The 24,161-nt window shown below is 39.5% G+C and overlaps 1 protein-coding gene across 1 annotated transcript; it reads right to left on the bottom strand.

Moving 5' to 3' along the window:
• Nucleotides 1–716: 716 nt before the first annotated feature.
• On the bottom strand, nt 717–24,161 carry mcf2b (MCF.2 cell line derived transforming sequence b). Its single transcript, XM_087807410.1, has 26 exons — nt 24,080–24,161; nt 21,782–21,916; nt 21,596–21,712; nt 19,602–19,751; nt 19,426–19,550; nt 17,944–18,058; nt 17,763–17,882; nt 16,670–16,861; nt 16,401–16,592; nt 16,030–16,210; nt 15,875–15,960; nt 15,701–15,801; nt 15,574–15,640; nt 13,293–13,408; nt 13,155–13,224; nt 12,878–12,970; nt 12,682–12,774; nt 11,263–11,388; nt 10,500–10,715; nt 10,314–10,406; nt 7,205–7,283; nt 7,116–7,146; nt 5,316–5,488; nt 4,487–4,599; nt 3,330–3,442; nt 717–3,262 (listed from the first exon to the last, which is right to left on the bottom strand). The coding sequence occupies exons 1-26, from the start codon at nt 24,128–24,130 to the stop codon at nt 3,181–3,183; spliced, it is 3,030 nt and encodes a 1,009-aa protein (XP_087663536.1). The 5' UTR covers nt 24,131–24,161; the 3' UTR covers nt 717–3,180.

The raw sequence follows: 24,161 nt of genomic DNA, 5'->3' as shown, positions 1-24,161 counted from the left end.
TAGAAACGTCTTAAGATGTTTCTTAAAGGAGTCAGTAGATCATCAAACACAAAGAGAGAGAAGATCGTTCCAAAGCTTAGGAGCAACAGTCTGGAAGGATTTCTCTCCTCTGGTCCTGAAGTTCAGGAACCATCAGTAGATTCTGATCCACAGACCTCAGAGCCCGAGCTGGGGTGTAAGTCTGGATCAGATCACGGATGGAAGGTCTGACCATGAATAGATCTGAAAGTAAGAACCAGAATTTTAAAATGATCCTGAAAGAAACTGGCAGCCAGTGAAGAGTTTGAAGGAGAAATGTGAGTTCTTCTACTAGAGCGGCTCAGAATTCTGGCTGCAGAGTTTTGAATCAACAGCAGACGAGACACATCCTTCTTGTTAAGACATGAAAACAAACTGTTACAATAGTCCAAACGACATAAACACATGGATTATAAGATCCAGATCATGTTGTGACAAAATTTTCCTAAGTTTAGAGATTTTTCTCAGTTTCTGGTCAGTTTTCTTCAGTGTTGAACTAGAGACATGTCTTTATCAAAAACAACACCCAGGTTTCTCAGGCTCAGTTTGTCCCTTCAGAGGCTCCTTAGAACGTCTATACGTCATTGTGGATAAAAACTTCACGGTATCAAAGTGAATCCATGTTTTCTCACAGGAAGAATCACACAAGTTGAAATCAAATGTGCTTTTATTTGGTCTAATGTTCGTCACAAGCGTTTTCAGTCGATCAACATATAAAAGTGCAAAATGAGCAAAAGCAGCGAAGGTCGTGTGCAAAGAAGCTCTTGATGTGAACGTAAGAGGCGAGCGGTGGACGATCATCCGTCGACACTTCCTTCAAGTACAAACAACGTCTTAAGAGCGTCTCATCGTCACCAGACATGACTGATGTAGTGTCTACGACGACCATGAGGGGGCGACGCTCTGTCAAGATATTCAACATTGTTAGATTTAAAATAAATGGAACCGGTTTTAGATTTAAATCATGATCAAACATGTTTTACATTCAAGCGTTTAGCATTTTCTCCTGAGCAGCTCACACACCGATGGCAGTAGGCCGCGACGCAGGAGTCAAGCGTCCTGCTCAGGGACACGACGATCTAATCCGGAGCTGGGATTGAACCCTTTTTTACCGTCCGAGCTAAGTGGCTAGTTTTGTGCTAACAGATGAAGCTAAAATGAAAACTATAGAGATTCGTTCGTGTCGATCGAGACGTCGTCCGTTGCTGGTCGTGAAAAGGGAACTGGACGAGCAAGACAAAAGTGGTCACGGCAAGTGAAACCTGATAAAATATACACCTTTGAAAGAAAATAATTATCCTCAAAACAACAACATCCGCGACCGAAGGTGCGAACAAGTGACCTTTAGCGAAGCGAAGCTCGTTGTTGCTCCTGTGATGGATGATGTTGTCGTGAACAGACTGAACAATCGCACACTCGCTGCTACAAACACACTCCTGCTAATATTTCCCCCGGTGGCGCCGAAAGTGCCGAGTCAGCGGAAAAATAAATGTCCACGCAGCAGCGTTTTTACTACTGCGACGCTCAAACTGCTGCAGGAGAAACAACATCGATCAGACGCCGTTATGGATTCAACTGCATCGTCGTCGATTGAACCCTCGCTTTTCACGACGACACGATGGAAACGTCAGGAGGTTCTTTCACCGCAAAATACGTCTTTTCTATTCGATGGTGTGCAGAAAAACATTCAAACTAACGAGAGGTCGAGTGTTTTGAAGGAAAGATAAATGCTCTTCGTATCTTCTAATGTCTTGACGCGTCACTCATCCTCACCGTAACATTTGTCCATGTGGCAAAACATCAGCCACACATGGACGGCGTTAGCTGCCAAAAATATATATTAAAAACAAAATAAATCTCTTTTTATATTGTCTTTTTGTTTGACGTTGTCACTGCAGTCACTGCAGCCATACGTGCACGATTACACCACCAGTGTAGTTTGTAGCTACATTCAAAACACGCTTCTTTTAAATATATTACAGTTATCGTTGGAATCTATCGTCCAAAAATTGCCTGTAAATATGAGTTTTTATTGCGGCAACACAAACCAATTTACTCACTTTGTGTGTTTTTAATATACGTTAAGAAACTTTTATAAATACAGCGCATCAGGAAAGTATTCACAGTACTTCTCTCATGTTAAAGACTCAAAAAACATGATTCCGATAAGGGCAGTGTAAATAAATGTTTCTTTTAATTGTTGTGTTTTTTTCCAAATCAAAAGCTGCTGGACACATGTATCCTCTCGTCCTCAGCTGAAAAAAATAACTAAATAGATCCAAAGTAAGTGTTAAAAAAAGCCCAAAAGAAACACTATAAACTTTGAAGAAATTATTAAAAAATGAAATCAATACTGAACATTAAAAAGTCTCTAAGATCCATTTATTGTTTATTGTTATTTAAGTTGTTATGAGCGTCAGATGTTAGAGGAAGAAAGATCCTCACATCAAGTATTTTTTTTAATACATTTTCAAAAACTCAAAGAAAGCTTTCAAAATGTTATTGTTGGGTCTTGTTGTGTAGAAGTGTGTGTAACATAAACACAAAGTGAAGCTCTGAGTACTTCCCTGATTCATTGAAGGACCAAGTTTTATTTATTATTTTTAACTAAATATTTTTCGAATGTAAATCTTTCATTCTTTCAAGTATCAGGTGTTGGTTTATTCCTTGGTTTTTCAATTTGCTTATTTCTTCCAGATGAGATTAAAATGACAAACGAGTTGATACATGATCGTCCGTCAAGGACTAAACACACAGTTATTGCTCGGAGGAGGCGGAGCCAGAGGTTCGTCCGGGGTCAAGGTCAGGGTCGACGTCGTAAAAATGTCACGTCGGAACGAATCGTGCGACGCGTTCTTGATCCGTGACGACGAACGCGAAGGGATTCGAACTCATGATCGGCGGTTTGGCACAGAGATGAGTGTGTGACGGAGAAAAGCTAAACGCTAACGTCGCTAAATCTAACATCTGGAGAATAGAAAAATAAAAAGTGTCTTCGATCCGACGCCAGAAATAATGTTGTGCTTCAGCTTGATTGATGGACACGTGTCACATGACCTGGTCAAGGACGGCTGATGGAGACTAAGCTGGAATGTGTGTGTGTGTGTTAGTGTGAGTGTGTGTGTGTGTGTGTGTGTGTGTGTGTGTGTAGAATCAAAGTTCTCAGCAAGTCTGTCCCAGAATCCTGTGCAGGTCCTCGGGGAGAACTCGTCCTTCCTCCTCGCGGCTGATGTTCCTCACGTTCCTGAGACGCGATCAATAAATATATTTATTAAACGACTATAAATATAAACGACTGTCGTGATTTTTACCAAAACCCCGACGAGTCCTCGTGCAGCAGCTGGATGATGTCGCCGCAGTTGAAGATGATGTCATCAGTGCTCGCCATGCTGCTCTCCACCAGCACCCGGTACCTTCCTGCCACCTGTCGCACAACCATTGTGTAGTTAACACAGTGTGTGTGTGTGTGTGTGTGTGTGTGTGTGTGTGTGTGTGTGTGTGTGTGTGTGTGTGTCCAGGAACCATTGGTTTTTCAAATATATTATTTTGAAATTAACTTTTTCTTGTTTTCAATTTTAAAAAACACAATTAAAGTGAATTTATCTATAAATAAATCATCCAGTTTAACGTTTACTGTTTAATAAAACCTTCTTCTTCGATAAACTATAATATAAACTCACTGTAATATTGTTTATTTAAAAACAGTTCAAGGAAACGAGAAACTATTAAATTAGTCACATTAGGAATTTCCTAATAAACACAAGTTTAGCTTTTAATGCTAATACTAGCTTTGGACCAGTTAGCATCTCTTACTCTGAATAAACATTTTAAAAACATGTTTTACACACAAATCTGTAGTGTTTATTATACACAAGGAAACAGTTAAAATCTCAGAGAGAAAAAGGGAGTTAGCCACAGTAGCTCACGGAATGCTAACGGTGCAAAGCTAACACTGTCCCTCACATATACAGTAGTTTTAATTAGGATTAATAATATAATAATAATAGTTAGTTTCAGGTACAATTTCTTAAGACGTGTTAATAATAATCATTTTTGAAATATTCAGAAGATTTGATGTGGACGAGGAGACAAAAACGACAGAGAGAAAATACAAGTGCTAAAGCTAAAGCTACAGCTACAGCTACAGCTAAAGCTACAGCTAAAGTTAAAGTTAAAGCTAAAGCTACAGCTACCTATCATAGAGTAAAATTAAAAATGGAATATTGTGAGAAAACGCATCATTAAAGCAAGAATATGTTGTTGTTTTTTATAAAAAAGAACTTTTTGATTAAATAGAACTTCAACCCCATTTTGAATAGTATTATTATTATTATATTTAGTAATACATGTATTGTATTTTATTCAGTATTTTTATTTCCCTGTTATTCAACTTAAAGCTTTTCTAAAGTTAAGACACATTTGTGCATAGATTATTTTAATCTTAAAGAAACCAAAGCAAGACCCTCACCAGGGGAGTGAGCAGGTCCTCGTCGTCTGAGTCCGACAGGGTGGACAGATCAGTGGCCCCCCAGTCCTCCAGACCCTCGCAGACGGCCACGGTGTGAGGAGAGACGGGCCAGCCTGAGATAAGATGAGATAAGATAAGATAAGATAACATTAGACAAGACAAGACAAGACAAGATAAGATAAGACAAGATAAGATAACATTAGATTACATAAGACAAGAAAAGATAAAATAAGATAAGATAAGATAAAACAAGACAAGACAAGATAAGATAACATTAGACAAGACAAGAAAAGACAAGACAAGATAAGATAAGATAAGACAAGATAAAATAAGATAAGATAAGATAAAACAAGACAAGACAAGACAAGATAAGATAAGATAAGATAAGATAAGACAAGACAAGACAAGATAAGAAAAGATAAGATAAGATAACATTAGATTACATAAGACAAGATAACATAAGACAAGACAAGATAAGATAAGATAAGATAAAACAAGACAAGACAAGATAAGATAACATTAGACAAGACAAGAAAAGACAAGACAAGATAAGATAAGATAAGACAAGATAAAATAAGATAAGATAAGATAAGATAAAACAAGACAAGACAAGACAAGACAAGATAAGATAAGATAAAACAAGACAAGACAAGACAAGATAAAATAAGACAAGATAACATAAGATAACATACGATAAGACAAGATAAGACAAGACAAGACAAGACAAGACAAGATAAGATAAGATAAGATGAGATAAGTTTAAGATAAGATAAGATAAGATAAGATAAGATAAGATAAGACAAGATAAGATAAGAGATACCGGACTCACTGCGAGGCGGCGACTGGACCACGGGCTCGGAGTGGGCGGGGCTGCTGTGTGTTGACTCCTCCTCCCTGGACGAGTGGGCGTGGCTTGTCGTCATGGAGCTGTGAGTGACAGGGAGACACGCTGAGCAGGCCCCCGACGGCGCCGCACCCCACGACACACACACCCCCGACGCACTGATGTCACGAGCAGAAGAACCACAAGAACCAGACACGAGCACAACAAGATCATCCACGTTCTTCATCCTCACATATAGTTCAGACTCTGGAGCCGAATATATGACGCGTTAGCATATGACCTTTGACCCGCAGACCAGCAAAATCAAACAAATCAACCACTTATGACGCATGGAGGGAGTTTTTTGTTGATTTAAATACATTTGAATTCTTGTTGATAGAAATGAAGATAATAATCCACAAATAAAGTTTTTTCAATCAAAAAACAATATTTTCAATCAAAAAAGTGTTTCAACGAATAGTTTCTTAAATAAAAAACTGCCTAAAAAATAAGCTTACATTTTTAACAAATCAAAAATATTTACAATCAAAACAAAATTGCTTTATTAAAAATTCCGAATTCTTTATTTGAAAAAATAAATACCAAAAAAAAAGTTTTCAATCAAAATAAAGAATTCAAAAAAAAATTCAACAAAAAGTTATTTCAATAAAATGAAAAAAACTTTAATTAAAAACAAAATTGTTTAAATCAAAAAGTATTTTCAATAAAAAAAAAATCTTACAATAAACAAATTAAGTAAAAAAGTAAAAATTGCTTCAAATAATTTCAATCACAAAAACATTTAATTAAAACCAACATTTCTTTAATCAAAACATTTTCAATTGAACAAAAATTCTTCCATGAAAAAAATTCAATCAAATAATAATTTGCCGCAATTCAAACAAAACATGTTTTTAAAAAAATTGTGTTTGAATAAAAAATGTATAATTGATTCGATGATATAGAATAAAAACTACCTTCATACGTGATGAGCGTCTGTCAAACATAACTTTTACACAGAATTCTCGTCTGATCGCGTCTAAAAACAATGAAATGATTGTTATTAGTATTGTTTATTATTTATTGTTTATAATATTGTATTGTTTATTGTTTATAATATTGTATTGTTTATTGTTTATAATATTTCATTGTTTATTGTTTATAATATTGTATTGTTTATTGTTTATAATATTGTATTGTTTATTGTTTATAATATTGTATTGTTTATTGTTTATTGTTTATATTATTGTATATCTGCTCGACTACATCTCTAACATACTTTCATGCAGTACTACTTACAGTATTTAAAAGTAGTACTCTAGTAGAATCTGACATGAACCTCTGAAGGTCACGTGACCTTCGTATTGACGTGTCTTTCATTAAAGACTTGAGTAGATTTAAAGAAAGTAAAAAATAATGAAATATGGCTCATTAGGAACAAAAGGTCAGTGTTTCCATCTGGACCCCCAACAGTTTTGAAGGTTCACACAAGCACTTGCATGGATTTTAATCAATTAAAGAACATTTTAACAGAAACATTGACTTCATAAAACACTGATCCACTTCCACGAGAGACACAATCTCTTGCTAGCTAATGCTAAGCTAGCTGTTAGCAACTGAGCTAACGATCATGGAAGTTCTATCGACGTGTTTAAATGTGGTTCAAACGAAGTGACAGAGGTTTGAAAGGTTAGTTTCTCTGACACATGACGTAAAGATGAGTGAAGTGCGTGGACCAGCATCACCTCGTGCAGAAACAAACACCGTCTTCAAACACTAGAACCATCATGTCGTGCAGAGACTCACCTGTCGGAGCGCTGGAGAGCAGCAGCTTCATCTGGAAGCGACACCATCATCAAAACACGTTCATGACACGAGGCGAGTGAAGGACGAACCTGGAGGATGATTCTGAAGGTTGTTGATGACCTTCTTGATCCCCGACAACCAGGCGTCCTTCACCTCCACGGACGGAGCCTGAAGAGCAGCAGGAGGTTCATCATGTTCTCAGTGAAATGTTTATGCTTTGAATTGTTTTTCTGAATAAATTGAACTTTAAAAATGTACTATTGTTGTAGAAGATGCTAAAGCTAGTTTGGTTAGATATAAAGTTTAGCTACAGTGGTCTGTTGTTGTAGAAGATGCTAAAGCTAGTTTGGTTAGATATAAAGTTTAGCTACAGTGGTCTGTTGTTGTAGAAGATGCTAAAGCTAGCTTGGCTAGATACAAAGTTTAGCTACAGCTGTGTGTTGTTATAGAAGATGCTAAAGCTAGCTTGGCTAGATACAAAGTTTAGCTACAGTGGTCTGTTGTTGTAGAAGATGCTAAAGCTAGCTTGGCTAGATACAAAGTTTAGCTACAGTGGTCTGTTGTTGTAGAAGATGCTAAAGCTAGCTTGGCTAGATACAAAGTTTAGCTACGGTTGTGTGTTGTTGTAGAAGATGCTAAAGCTAGTTTGGCTAGATACAAAGTTTAGCTACAGTGGTCTGTTGTTGTAGAAGATGGCAAAGCTAGCTTGGCTAGATACAAAGTTTAGCTACAGTGGTCTGTTGTTGTAGAAGATGGCAAAGCTAGCTTGGCTAGATACAAAGTTTAGCTACAGTTGTGTGTTGTTGTAGAATATACTAAAGCTAGTTTGGCTAGATACAAAGTTTAGCTATAGTTGTGTGTTGTTATAGAAGATGCTAAAGCTAGCTTGGCTAGATACAAAGTTTAGCTACAGTTGTGTGTTGTTGTAGAAGATGCTAAAGCTAGTTTGGTTAGATACAAAGTTTAGCTACAGTGGTCTGTTGTTGTAGAAGATGCTAAAGCTAGCTTGGCTAGATACAAAGTTTAGCTACAGCTGTGTGTTGTTATAGAAGATGCTAAAGCTAGCTTGGCTAGATACAAAGTTTAGCTACAGTGGTCTGTTGTTGTAGAAGATGCTAAAGCTAGCTTGGCTAGATACAAAGTTTAGCTACAGTGGTCTGTTGTTGTAGAAGATGCTAAAGCTAGCTTGGCTAGATACAAAGTTTAGCTACGGTTGTGTGTTGTTGTAGAAGATGCTAAAGCTAGTTTGGCTAGATACAAAGTTTAGCTACAGTGGTCTGTTGTTGTAGAAGATGGCAAAGCTAGCTTGGCTAGATACAAAGTTTAGCTACAGTGGTCTGTTGTTGTAGAAGATGGCAAAGCTAGCTTGGCTAGATACAAAGTTTAGCTACAGTTGTGTGTTTTTGTAGAATATACTAAAGCTAGTTTGGCTAGATACAAAGTTTAGCTATAGTTGTGTGTTGTTATAGAAGATGCTAAAGCTAGCTTGGCTAGATACAAAGTTTAGCTACAGTTGTGTGTTGTTGTAGAAGATGCTAAAGCTAGTTTGGTTAGATACAAAGTTTAGCTACAGTTGTGTGTTGTTGTAGAAGATGCTAAAGCTAACTTGGCTAGCTACTATGTTAAGCTATTGTGTAGTTGTCTGTTGTTATTGACTATCCTAAAGCTAGCATGGCTAGCCACACCTTTAAGCTACAGTTGCCTGTTGTTGTCGAGAATGCTAAAGCTAGCTTGGCTGGATACAATGTTTTGCTATATTTGTCTGTTGTTATTGACTATGCTAAAGCTAGTTTGGTTAGATATAAAGTTTAGCTACAGTGGTCTGTTGTTGTAGAAGATGCTAAAGCTAGTTTGGTTAGATATAAAGTTTAGCTACAGTGGTCTGTTGTTGTAGAAGATGCTAAAGCTAGTTTGGTTAGATATAAAGTTTAGCTACAGTGGTCTGTTGTTGTAGAAGATGCTAAAGCTAGCTTGGTTAGATACAAAGTTTAGCTACAGTTGTGGGTTGTTATAGAAGATGCTAAGCTAGTTTAGCTAGATACAAAGTTTAGCTACAGCTGTGTGTTGTTATAGAAGATGCTAAAGCTAGCTTGGCTAGATACAAAGTTTAGCTACAGTGGTCTGTTGTTGTAGAAGATGCTAAAGCTAGCTTGGCTAGATACAAAGTTTAGCTACAGTTGTGTGTTGTTGTAGAAGATGCTAAAGCTAGTTTGGCTAGATACAAAGTTTAGCTACAGTGGTCTGTTGTTGTAGAAGATGGCAAAGCTAGCTTGGCTAGATACAAAGTTTAGCTACAGTTGTGTGTTGTTGTAGAAGATGCTAAAGCTAACTTGGCTAGCTACAATGTTAAGCTATTGTGTAGTTGTCTGTTGTTATTGACTATCCTAAAGCTAGCATGGCTAGCCTCACCTTTAAGCTACAGTTGCCTGTTGTTGTCGAGAATGCTAAAGCTAGCTTGGCTGGATACAATGTTTTGCTATATTTGTCTGTTGTTATTGACTATGCTAAAATTAGCTTGGTTAGCTACGATGTTAAGCTACAAATGTCACTTGTTATAGTGTCTGATCTGCAATTTTATGAGAAAGAAACTGAAACGGACGTAAATATTGAACAAAAAATAAGTAAATAAAACAATATCTACTCAAAAATAAATTGGAAAATAATTCAGAAGTTTATATATTTTCAAAATTATCTTTTTTAATACTTTTCAATATTTTTAAATTCATAGTCTTTTAAATTCAATATATAAATGTTGGTATAATAGAGTCTCCAGACATTACAAACAGAGCACAGATCTACTGATCAAACTCTCAGCCAATCATGAGGCTAAAGACGATCACATGACGACATAGAATCGCTCGATCAAGTATCTCTGTGCTCTGTTGGTTTGGTCTGGAGACTCTATTATACCAACATTTATATATTGAATTTAAAAGACTACAAATTAAAAACATTTTTTTAATTATTAACATGTATTTTCGAATTATTGGAATAAAAATACCAAACTCTGTGTGAAAATATTCATATTTTTGTATCAATTATTAAAAAAAATAAAATAAAGTGAATCTTTAATAAAGAAAAGTTTTGAACAAATGAAACCAATAACCAAAAATGTATTAAATTCTCCAATAAAAAAAAAAAAGTTCTAACGAATATTCTGGCGCTGATTCACTCGTTGATCCAGGTGTGACGTCATACCTGCACGACGTAGACCACCTCCCTGCTGCTGTACCAGACCTCGAACTTCTTCACGTCTCCCTTCACGTTCTCAGTGACGCCTGCTGAACTCATCTACACACACACACACACACACACACGCACACACACACACAGAGTCAATGACGTCACCACGTTCACGAGAGGATCTCAGATCTGAACTCTGACCCGCAGGCAGGACTTGAAGCTGTAGAAGGGCGCCCCCTCGTGGTGGTCCTCGTCCCTGCGCTTGCAGAAGAGCAGCGCCAGCTCGTAGAGGAACAGGTGTCTCTGCATGGGCTTGAAGCGCGCCAGCTCCTTCATCCTCACTGCTGCCCTCTTGTGGCTGATCCACACGCTGAAGCCCCCCTGCATCAGAACGCGCCCCAGCTGGCCGAGGTCACCCTGGGTCAGACCCGCGAGAAGAAGAGCATGACGGTCAACAGAATATTGATAGAACCTTTCAAACGTTTTTTTTTTTTTATCATCATTTAATATAATAATTTCTTTATTCAATGATTGAATTAGTTTTATATTAATAATTTAATTAAATCAAATTAAAATATTTTCAAATAGAGTTTGATATTCTAAATCCAATAATTAATAAAAAAAAATATGTACAAATAGAATTTTATCGCCTAATAAATTCAATATATACCATACATTTCTCGAGGTATAAAAGTGTCGTATGATTGGTTCAAAGTTTAATCAGTAGCCCGGTGCTCGTTTGGTTTGGTCTGGTGACTCTATTATACCAACATTTATATATTGAATTTAAAAATATTATTGAATTTCGGACTTTTTTTATTATTATTATTGGAATAAGAATATCGAACTCTATGTGTAAAATTGTTTTTATATAATTTGAAAATATTTGATTATTGTTTAAAAATGTAATTATTAAAAAATAGTAAAATTAAATCTTTTAGTCAGTACTGCAGTACAGACGCACCTGGTACCCAGTGATCGCGATCTGATGCATGGAGTCGTTGACGGACTTGAGTAACTCCAGCATAGAGTCTAGCGCCTCCTGCAGTTCACTGTGGTACTGCGTCTCTGGACAGCGTCTCAGCAGCTCCTGCTCACAGGAGATGAAGATCAATTTATATTACATATATCTATAGATATATATATATATATCATTAAATATATATACAGTATATATATATATATATATATATATATATATATATATATATTTAATGAACAGCGTTCAATGTATATCACATTATAGTTGGTACTTTAAGATGTTAATTAATTAATAAATTTAAAAAAAGGGGTCATTTAAATATGTTGTCTTAGAGTGCTACAGTACACACTTGAGCTACATTTGTTTGTTGTAATAGAAAATGCTAAAGCTAGCTTGGCTAGATACAAATTTTAGCTACAGTTGCCCGTTGTTATAGAGAATGCTAAAGCTAGCTTGGCTAGCTTCAAAATTTAGCCTCTGTTGTCTGTTGTAATAGAAGATGATAAAGCTAGCATGAGCAGCTACAAAGTTTAGCTACACTTGTTATTTTATATGCTGAAGCTAGCTTGGTAAGCTACAAAATCTTAAACTATAGATTTATTTTGTTATTGACTATGCTAAAGCTAGCTTGGTTAGCTACAAAAACTTAAGCTATAGTTTTCTGTTGTTATTGACTATGCTAAAGCTAGCTTGGTTAGCTACAAAATCTTAAGCTATAGTTTTCTGTTGTTATTGACTAAGCTAAAGCTAGCTTGGTTAGCTACAACATCTTAAGCTATAGTTTTCTGTTGTTATTGACTAAGCTAAAGCTAGCTTGGTTAGCAACAACATCTTAAGCTATAGTTTTCTGTTGTTATTGACTAAGCTAAAGCTAGCTTGGTTAGCTACAAAATCTTAAGCTATAGTTTTCTGTTGTTATTGACTATGCTAAAGCTAGCTTGGTTAGCTACAAAATCCCAAACTATAGTTTTCTGTTGTTATTGACTATGCTAAAGCTAGCTTGGTTAGCTACAAAATCTTAAGCTATAGTTTTCTGTTTTTATTGACTATGCTAAAGCTAGCTTGGTTAGCTACAAAATCCTAAACTATAGTTTTCTGTTGTTATTGACTATGCTAAAGCTAGCTTGGTTAGCTACAAAATCTTAAGCTATAGTTTTCTGTTGTTATTGACTATGCTAAAGCTAGCATTGCTAGCTACAATGTTAAATAATATTAGCTTCAATATGATTCACCGTCCAAAATGTAATATTAATAAACAAACACTTTAATGAACTACTTTAGTCGACACACACAACTGTTATTAAGCACTAAGTATTTGTGTGTTTCATGTACCATTGTTGATCAGTGTAAACATCAGTGTAAACATGAGTATTTTCTGCTCGTATGAAGAAACACAACAACCTTGAGCAGCAGCTGGTACTTGGTGAGTCTCTGCACTGGTTTGAGCAGATACGAGTCCAGACCCAGTTTGTGATCCAGCTTCTTCTGACACTCCTGTAGGACAGTTAGTGAACTTCTTATTCATTTAGTAAACTCTATATTTAATTTAATTAATGTTGTTTTATTAATTCAAGTTAATTAACAGTTAATAATGCACCTGAAAGAACTGAGAGTCACTGCATCGTCTCCACAGAAGCTCCGAGCTCGGCTTGTTCTGGCAGTAACGTTCATACACCTGGAACTTCTCCTTCTGCCTCACACACACACACACACACACACACACACACACACACACACACACACATACACACACATACACACACACACGCACAAACACACACATGGACATACACACACACACACACACACAGGTGTTACGAGTCAGAGCGTCGTAACACGGACCTTCAGTTCTACTCTCACCCTCTCTTTCTCACCCGTCTCAGGAAACAGGCGCCAACTCTCTCCGGAGTCTCCAGACACGCCTGCAGGTCCTGGAGGAAGATCCTGGACAAACATCACACTCAGATGGACGACTCTGTGCTCGATTACAAGGCCTGGATCTGGACCTGTACCTGCTGTGGAACTGATAGATCTCTGGCATGTTCCCAAAGAGGACGTCCTTCTGACTGTGGAGCGCAGGAGGAAGAAGATCCAACATGGAGGGGTCTTCCATCTCAGCTCTGTAGCCCTGAAGACACCACAGTTGAAAACTGTTTGTTACTGCAAACACTCTTGGTTCAACTTAGACACATCATCAGTGTTGTGTCCTGGGTTTATAGGGTGTTTCGGGTCTCACAACAGACACCCTCACCCAGGTGACCCAGCCAGGGTTGATGAGGCCCCGGCTTGTGTCTTAGTAGGTTGTTTAGCCCACGGATCCCCCGCTTGTGCCCTGATGAGAGACTCGCAGACAAACCCTCTGCACCTGACATCGATGGGGTTGCATCGTGTCCTCCATCCCCTGCTACGGCATTCGCCTGCAAGCTCCTCATACTTGGCCCTCTTCCTTTTGAAGGCCTCTTCCATCCGGTCTTCCCAGTGGACAGTTGGCTCCAGCAGGACCACTTGCTTTGTTTTTTCAGACACCAGGACTATGTCTGGCCTGGTATTTGGTCAACGCGATGTTATCAGGGAACTTGAGCTGTCTTCCTAGGTCCACCTTCAGCTGCCAGTCCCGAGTGGGTGCCAGCAGCCCCCCTACTTGAGTCCTACGCTGCTGTGGCTTTTCCCCAGCTCTAACAAAGCAATGGACTGCCTTGTTGGTTGTTAATGTTTGCTGGTGGAGATGCCGGTGCTGATTACCTCTGCAATGACATGTAGGTTAGAAAATTGTTTACCGTAGCACCTGGTCATGGCGCACACGGTAACGCCCATCTCCAAGTGCACGTGGGCAGCAGCTTAGGATGTGCTCCAACGATCCGGCTTTCTGGCAGAGAGAGCACAGTGGGGTCTTGGCTAAGCCCCAGCGAAAGATGTTGGATGGGCTTAGGAGTACATCATACACTGACTGTATAAGGAACGACTGCCTTTTCCCATCAGGTCCATGCGCCCTACTGCCGCATCCCTACTTTCCTACTACATCGGGCTTCCTTCACCCCTGCTTGGATCTCCTCCTGGATCAGCTGTCACCTCTCCTTTCCCTGGGACTTTTTGTAGCGAGGTCTTGGTTGACTGCATCCTGAGCCTTCCACTTGCTGCTGAGGCTTTGTGGTAAGCACTTGACGGTGGTCATTGGCACGTCATACTGCTGGAAGCCCAGACTTATCCACTGCTGTGAGCCAGGTTCCCAACTCCTATGTTGTTGATCGGAGTGCTGCTGTGTCCTTTAAGGTGCAGTAGTAAATCTTGCCCAGGCTCTTTACTGGCTTCTCTTTCACAGTTGGGATCCGGATGCCTTCTATCACAACGGGGAACTTGTCTGTTACCTTTGCCCTCATCACCACCAGGGACCTGGACTTGGCTGGCTTGAAGTCCATCCATGCCCAGCTGATAAGACGTTCAAGGCCTTGCAGGATCCATCTACAGCCCGGGGACTGATGTTGTAGTCACTGTCAGGTCATCCATGAATGCTCTGATGGGGGGCTGCCGCATGACGCAGTTTGTAAGTGGGCCTCTGCACTCCACTTCTGTTGACTTCACCACCATATTCATGGCCAAGGCAAACAATATCACTGAAATATTGCATCCGGTGATAATGCCCTTCTCAACCCGATGACATGTCGACGTTACTGTTCCAGAGTTGACTCTCAAGCTGAAGCAGCTGTAGTAATCCAGTATGATGTCCCTGATCTTGCCTGGAACGTAGTGTCGTTGTAGTGAGGTTTCCACCAGTTTGTGTGGCATAGACCCATAGGTGTTGGCAAGATCTAGCCAAAGGACTGCCAGGTTTCCTTTGCCTTCACGTGCCTCCGGGATCAGCTGAGTGACAACTCCTGTATGCTCGATGCATCCTGGAACCTTTGGGATCCCACCCTTCTGCACAGAGGTATCAATGTAGTTGTTCCGCAGGAGGAACTCTGTCATGCACTTGGCAACGATACTGAGGCATATCTTGCCCTCAACACTGAGGAGTGAGAAGACCCTAAACTGCTCAATGGTACTTGAGCTCTCCTCCTTTGGAATCCAGACCCGTCTGCATGTCTCCACTGATGTGCTACCTTCCCTCTTCTCCAGGTGACTTTGAGGATTGTCCACAGTCGCTTCAAGAGTCTGGGGCATCTTTTGTAGACAACATATGGCACTTCACTAGGACCGGGGGCTGAACTGGTTCTAGCAGCTTTGACAACTGATTTGTTTGATTACAGTTAAATATTGTTTGATTACAGTTAAAGTACTAAATACTAAAGTACTCACCAGCAGCACTGACAGAAGCTCCTCCACGTAGATTCTCTCAGTCACTATCAGCTCCTTCATGATGTGTCTGCGTTGAGAAACATTTCATCAGCAAACACAGTCTGGTCTGAGGTCGAAAGTTCGATACCGAGTGACTTGCTCCGGGTTGTCTTCTGCCTCGGAGTCGGTCTCGGAGAGAGGTCCGTACAGGCAGCTGAGGTTCCCCTGGTAGTCGTGCATCACCTCGATCTACGAGAACATCCAGGAGAGACTCAGAGTAGAGGTCACGATCAAGGTCGTTCATGTGGACGACGACGCACACCTTGGGTTGACTGCTGGTCCTTCTCGCCGCTCGCTTCCCAGGAAGCAGATCGAAGGAGAACTTGGAGTTCAGCACATTGAAGTCGACTGAAGATCAAGAAAGAAACTATGAAATGATGGATTTTGAGGATGTTCTGACGGTGGGAGGAGCTTCACCGTGTTTGGGCGAGAACAGCGGAGACTTGTTACGCTGCGAGCAGGCGTCGGGTTCAGGTCTGGGGGCCACCAGTTGAATAGGTCTGACCTGAACGTCTGCCAACTTCCTGAGGCACTGTTCCCTGTTCCTGATCATGGTCTGCATGGACCTCAGCTTATCTGTTACCACGGCGATCTGGGACTGTAGCAACACAATTGTTTGATTTTAGTTGAAAATTGTTTGATTACAGTTGAAAATTAATTGATTACAGTTGAAAATTGTTTGATTATAGTTGAAAATTGTTTGATTATAGTTGAAAATTGTTTGATTATAGTTGAAAATTAATTGATTATAGTCAAAATAGTTGTGTGTTCAGGTGATGACGCGTCACCTGCAGCTGTGGCGTCACAATGGCTTCAAAATCAAGGCTTAACGTGTCATGGCTGTTTTTCACGGCACTTGGCGCCCTCTCCTGGTGGTCGCTCAGGTACTGCAAGGCTTCCTGAGCGCCCTCTTTGGTCTGGAACCTGTCCACCATCTGACTGGCCAGCAGGTACGCGCCTTCATCACACCAGCGCAGAGCCTGACGCACACGCACACGCACACGCACGAGGACCAGTGGTCATGTCAACTTGCTCATGGGCAGACCGGGAATCTCACCTCCTCCAGTCGCAGCAGCAGGTCTCGTGCGCGCGTGAGCGACGCTCGCTTGACGCGCACGCTGCTGGTGATGACGTCACACAGGTGTCGCAGCTCGTTGCACCTCTGGATGATGAGCGCCAGCGCGTAGTGATGGTTGGCGGCCAGTTGGTGTCCGTGCAGGATCAGGATCTGAGCGCGACCCATGTGGTCCTGAGCCCGGTGACGTCACAGGGTTTGACATGATCATCAGTTCACGTGCACGACTTTAACGAAGTCATAACGTGGGTTCTAAGAAAATAGTTACTTTCCACGACATTACTTAAAGTATAACTAAAATAAATATGATGGAAGTACTTTAGTGGAATCAGAATAATGGCATTAAATGATTTCATTGTTTTTTTGTAATAATTGAATTTAAAAAATAAAATATTTTCTAAATAAATTACCTTATTTAACCCCAGAGTTTGATATTGTAATTACACAATATATATATATATATTTTTTTTTAATTAATTTTTTTTGTGTGTGTATAAATGTTGGTATATTAGAGTCGCCAGACATTACTAACAGAGCACAGAGCTACTGGATGAAACTTTCAGCCAATCATGTGACACGCACACGATCACGTGATGAGGAATCAGACGATCAAGTATCTCTGTGCTCTGTTGGTTTGGTCTGGAGACTCTATTATACCAACATTTATATTGAATTTAAAAGACTATTAATTTTAAAATATTGAATTTAGAAAAAAAATATATATTTATATATTGGAATTAAAATATCCAACTCTATGTTTAAATAAAGTAATACATTATGAATCCTTTTTTTTTATAGATTGAACTATCAATAAAAACGAAGAAAAAAATCAAATCATTCAATTTAGAGATTATTGAATTAAACTATTTAAAAATAATAAAACAAAAACATCAATAAACCAATAAAAAGTTCATTTATATTAAAAGAAAATGTTTCAACTTGTTTTTCTACATAGAAATGATTCAATAAAAAATAAATGCTTTAAAAATGTACATTTCAATGAAGAAGTTTCAACATTAGAAAAGAATCAGTCGCTCTGGTGTCGCTGACGAACTTCAAATGAACAAACACTGACCTGAGCTTGTTGGTCCAGCAGCTCCAGCTCCTTCAGCAGCTGCTCCGTCTGACCCACGGTCGTCCCCAGGTCCAGGATCCCCTTCTCCTGAGCCCACACCCTCTCCAGGTCCTCCTCCATCTGCAGTGCAGTCAGAGGACGGGAGTCGCTCACCTGTCCTCGCTCACCTGTCGTCACTCACCTGGTGGAAGCTGCTCTCGTAGTGCAGCAGCTGGTGGTACTGGTGCAGCTTCAGGTGGTGCTTCTCGAAGAAGCCGTCGAACGCCTCCTCCATGTCTCTGAGCTGAGCCAAGAGCCTGGAGACGGGAAAGTGGAGAGTTGAGGAACATTGTTGGGACTTTTGAGCAGAAACCGTCATGAATAGCAGTGACATCAGAATATTGATTCAATTTAACACAATAAATATTGAAACTTAAAATATATATATATACAGTATACACCTGCTCCTCAAATCACGCCTGTCTTCTGTGAAGCTGACAGCAATGCATTGTTGAGATTTTTCATTGACAAAATTAAATTGATCAAAGAGAAAATCTCTCCCCCTTTGTTTGGAACCCCTACTGTCTCTGAGCCCCTCTCCTCCTCTTGGTCTTCCTTCAATGCTGTATCTCTGGGTGATATTTCGGCACTAGTGAACAAGATGAAACCCTCCTCTTGCTCAGATGACGTCCTTCCTTGTAGGCTTTTTATCAAAGTATTTGATGTAATTGGCCCCTGGGTTACCAATATGGTGAACCTCTCCCTTTCCACAGGGGTTTTTCCCAATGCATTTAAACATGCCATTGTGGAGCCTCTGCTCAAAAAGCCAGGCTTAGACCCAACTGACCCTGGGTCCTTAATTGTTTTTGCTGTATGCTATGATTCCCCTCTGTAAAATCATTCAGAGATTTCCTGATGTTTCTTATCACATTTTTGCTGATGACATCCAGCTCGGCTGAACAGCTAAGTCAATTGTTTGCTAGAAATCAAACAATGAGTGAAAACACTCTGCAGCTAAATGTGGACAAAACTGAAACTCTGGTGATTGTTGATGATCAAAGACATGTCTCTTGTTCAACACTGTAGAAAACTGACCAGAAACTGTTTCCTTCAACTGAGAAACATCTCTAAACTTTAAAGTTTAGCACTATACAAATAATAATTACTTACTTACTTACTTACTTACTATATATGTACTTGTAATATCAAATATCAGCCAATCATGTGCCATAAGTTCATGTGATGATATAGAAGCAAACGATCCAGTAGCTCTGTGCTCTGTTGGTAATGTCTGGTGATGCTATTATACCAACATTATTATATTGAATGTAAAAGACAATGAATAAAAAAATATTGAATTAGGAAAATGTATCTTTTTAATTATTGAAATAAAAATATCAAATTTTATCTTTAAAAAAAGTTTTTTTCGTTTTCAAAATATTCACAGGTTTTTATTCAATTATTTATAAAATAAGAAAAACATTTTCATATTGAATTTAAAATGACAAAATATTGAATTAAAAAATATATTTTTTATTACTTGAATTATAATGTATCAAACTCATCATGTAAAAAACATAAACAAATCCAACCATTGAACATAGAAATGATTGATTTATTAAAAAAACATTTGAAGTTGTATTATTGATGTAATACTCTGACTGTGATGTACTTGTGGACGCACCTCTGGACCGTGTCCATGTCGGCCAGCATGTCTCCCTCGTCCTCCACGTCCCTCTTGGAGCTCCTGACCGTCTCCAGGTTGGAGGCCAGCAGACGTCCTTCCTTCAACACGCTCCGGATGTCGTCCTGAAAGCAGAGAGCGTCAGCGAAGACGAGGACGAGGACGCTGGCGCTGACCTTCATCTGTCGGTAGCGATGTGTGTGCGAGTGCAGCAGGAACTCGATGGCGTTCGCCTCGTCCGGAAGTTCCGTCTCCGAGATCTCGGCGCCGAAGCCCTGCAGCAGCTGCGCGATGTCTTTCACCGTCACTGCGAAACTCTCGATGGCCTGAGAGAAGAGAAGCTTCTGAATAACCATCTGGATCATGACCCTGTTGAAGGTTTCATCGCCATCTTCCTCATCCTTACTGTGTTTGTGTTTTGTTAGTGTTAACCTGTCCTGCTGAGAGGTTTCACAATAATACTCTGAGAGGCTTCACAATAATACTCAGCAAGGCTTTGCAATAATACTATGTGAGGCTTCACAATAATACTCTGAGAGGCTTCATAATAATACTCTGAGAGGCTTAGTAGTTTTACTCCGCAAGGCTTCACAATAATACTCAGCAAGGTTTCACAATAATACACTCAGAGGCTTCACAATAATACTCGGCAAGGCTTCACAATAATACTCTGTGAGGCTTCACAATAATACTCTGAGAGGCTTCATAATAATACTCAGCAAGGCTTAGTAGTTTTACTCCGCAAGGCTTCACAATAATACTCAGCAAGGTTTCACAATAATACACTGAGAGGCTTCACAATAATACTCTGTGAGGCTTCACAATAATACTCTGAGAGGCTTCATAATAATACTCAGCAAGGCTTAGTAGTTTTACTCCGCAAGGCTTCACAATAATACTCAGCAAGGCTTCACAATAATACTATCTGAGGCTTCGCAATAATGATCTGAGAGGCTTCATAATAATACTCTGTGAGGCTTCACAATAATGATCTGAGAGGCTTCATAATAATACTCTGTGAGTCTTCACAATAATACTCAGAAAGGCTTCACAATAATGATCTGAGAGGCTTCATAATAATACTCTGTGAGGCTTCACAATAATGATCTGAGAGGCTTCATAATAATACTCTGTGAGTCTTCACAATAATACTCAGAAAGGCTTCACAATAATGATCTGAGAGGCTTCATAATAATACTCAGAAAGGCTTCATAATAATACTCTGTGAGTCTTCACAATAATACTCAGAAAGGCTTCATAATAATACTCTGTGAGGCTTCACAATAATACTCAGCAAGGTTTCACAATAATGATCTGAGAGGCTTCACAATAATACTCTGTGAGGCTTCACAATAATGACCTGAGAGGCTTCATAATAATACTCTGTGAGGCTTCACAATAATACTCTGTTAGTCTTCACAATAATGATCTGAGAGGCTTCATAATAATACTCTGTGAGGCTTCACAATAATACTCTGTGAGGCTTCACAATAATGACCTGAGAGGCTTCATAATAATACTCTGTGAGGCTTCACAATAATACTCTGTTAGTCTTCACAATAATGATCTGAGAGGCTTCATAATAATACTCTGTGAGGCTTCACAATAATGCTCCTCTGTGAGCCTCTGTAGTATTCCTCCTATAGGATCCATAGTAGTAACAATACTAATCTGTACTACACACCTTACAATGGAGTCTGCCTTATTTATAAAAATAGACTCGTTCATTAAAATTGCGCATTATAGTCTAAATATTACAGTATTTGTACCACATGGATACAAGAAGGTTTTGAAGGTTTTGTCGTTCACTTGTACAGTTTCTAACTGCTGTTGAAATGAAACACGATGATTCAAACCAAGTGTGACGTGACTGTGGTGAGTACAAGTGTTAATGCTGATGTCACAAAGTTAAAGTTGTGTAGTTAAAGTTGTGTACTTAAAGTTGTGTAGTCCAGACGTGCTGCTCGTAATAATGTAGCAGCATAAACATCATCGTGGTCGTGACTCCGTGCTTGAGTCTAGTTTGCAGGTTCAATTCCAGGCCCCAAGTCTTAGCACTTGGTACTTAGTGAGTCTTTAAAGTTGTTTTCATTTGCCGACTGTATGCAGTGTTTGATCATCAGGTCCTTGGCAGAGGTATGCGCCGCCTCAGTGCCTCTCTATACTTTACCGAGCGGAGGACGATCCAGTCACTGCGGCAGTACTCGGCCTTGCCCGTGAAGTCCGAGGCCAGATGGTTTTCGTCGATGTAGCGCAGAAGATCGCCCACGGAGCGCAGCATCACCACCTGCACACAACAACAACAACACAACAACGACACAAACGTGTTGAGGTCCCGTCGTCGGGTCTCTCTCACCGGCATCTTCAGCAGGAAGTCGTCCTGGCTGAAGCGGAAGCCCAGGTCGGTGCTGGAGGACGGGCTGGCGGGCGAGTTGAACAGGTTGGTGGGTCGCAGCACCAGGACCAGGTGAAGGTTCCCGGGGAACGACGTCTGCGAAGGAAGAAGTTCTGATGATGCAGCCGAGTAACAGAAGTACGAACGTCACCGTCAACAGTGTGACATCATCAGCATACGATGATAGTTCACCACTTGTTTCTATACTTTTTATTCATATTTTCTTTACTTTAAAGGTTCATTTAAGTTTTATGAATAATTTAATTCAATTATTTCTAAACTAAAAGTTTGAATTTGTTTTTCCAACCATTTAAAATTGAATGTTGTTGGGGTTTTTTTACACAAATTTTGTCCCAAACAATTAAAAACTTAAATTCAATATGAAAATGTCAATAAAATGCTAAAAGAGTAGCATAGCTTCTTCACGCGCTTCTACGTCATCACATGATCGTCTGTGAGTCACATGATTGGTTGAAAGTTAGATCCAGTAGCTCTGTGCTCTGTTGGTAATGTCTGGTGACAAAAAATAACACTTATTAATTTAGAAACCATTAAATTAAATGCTTAAAAACAATACAAGGATAGTTTGTAAATAGTTAAATAACAATAAAGCTGAACAACACTGTATTATTATTATTATTATTATTATTAAAAACACCTACAAAGGGAAATAAAAATGCAAAAGTGCTAAATAAGTGTAAACAACAGTGAACTAATCAAACCTTCACTTGTCAATTAATAATGTTTTAATAACATTTTGCAAATTGAAACGAGTGTGTTTTTTAATCTGTTTATTTTAGTTGTTACTGTTACTGTTACTGGATCTATAACTGGACACTGACGTGGATCTTTAAAGAAGAGCTTCAGACTTCAGGAGTGTGTCAGAGTGATGGATGTGCTGTCAATCAACGGGTCTTTATCTTCCTCATCCCTCACTCTCTCCTCATCATCCCTCACTCTCTCCTCATCCCTCACTCTCTCCTCATCCCTCACTCTCTCCTCCTCATCCCTCACTCTCTCCTCCTCATCCCTCACTCTCTCCTCCTCATCCCTCACTCTCTCCTCCTCATCCCTCACTCTCTCTCCTCATCCCTCACTCTCTCCTCATCCCTCACTCTCTCCTCCTCATCCCTCACTCTCTCTCCTCTCCTGCACCAGATCCAGAGATTTTATTCTTTTAATTCCTTCATTTCTTCTCTTTCTTACTTACTTCAATATTAAGTTAAACAGCGTCATTGGAATATTTAAGGTTGAATTAACATTAAATGTTGTTCATTTAAATGTTGTTTCATTTAAGTTTTATCATTTCTTTATTAAAAGGTTGAATTTATTTTTCAAATATTTTCAAAATGAACATTTTTTAACACTTATAATTTAATATTTTCATTCAAATAATTAAAAAAAACTATTTTTATTCGTAACCTTTCAAATTCAATATAAAAATGTCAATAAAATGTTTTAAAAAAAAGAGTAAAGTAGATACTTGATCACATGCTTTTACGTCGTCACATGATTGGTTGAAAGTTTGATCAGTAGCTCTGTGCTCTGTTGGTCATGTCTGCTGACGCTTTAAGAATAATCTGATAAAATAATTGAACTTTTCAATTGAGAAACAATTTAATTTAATTCTTAAAAACTATAAATGCGTATTTTTAATGTTTAAATCCAACCACACAATATTCTCAAAACTCTGCACGACAGGAAGTGTAACTTTAGGCACAAAGGCTGCTGGGAAACTTCTCTGCACGTCTGCTCGACGTCACGTCGTCACGAGGAAACAAACATTAACTATTTGTGTTCTCGGTTCACCTTCACGTGAGTCTGTCTCACGTCACACTTCAGGTATCAAAGCAGACATTATTGGGGTCAAAGTTCTTTTTCTCATCATTGAGTTTCATCTGCAAACACAGAAGGTCAAGATGGTTCTGAGTCCAGCCTGCGGTACCGAAGCATCCCGGGCTGGATCTGCATCACTTCACACAAACCTTCATGGATCAGATCGAGACTCGTTCTGACATGAATGAGAGAAGTGATGGAGGAGGAGAGGAGGAGAGGAGGAGAGGAGGAGAGGAGGAGAGGAGGAGAGGAAGAGGAGGATGAGAGGATGAGAGGAAGAGGAGGATGAGAGGATGAGAGGAGGAGAGGAGGAGAGGATGTCGCAGTGGAGGAGAAGAGCATCTGTGCTGCAGTCTCCTCACCGCCCTGCATCCTCCTCCCATTCTCCTCCTCCTTTCCTCCTCCTCTCCTCCTAGAACTCACCGCGGCCCGGCGCAGGCGAGGGAAGCCCCGCAGCGGACTGGACTCCGCCATGGTCCCGCGGTTCTGCTCCCGGTCCGGACGA

The sequence above is a fragment of the Callionymus lyra genome, chromosome 14 (assembly GCF_982586985.1).
Source record: "Callionymus lyra chromosome 14, fCalLyr1.hap1.1, whole genome shotgun sequence".
Taxonomy (NCBI): domain Eukaryota; kingdom Metazoa; phylum Chordata; class Actinopteri; order Syngnathiformes; family Callionymidae; genus Callionymus; species Callionymus lyra.
Note: the sequence above shows the minus strand (reverse complement) of the source record. Positions and strands in the feature narration are given on the sequence as shown.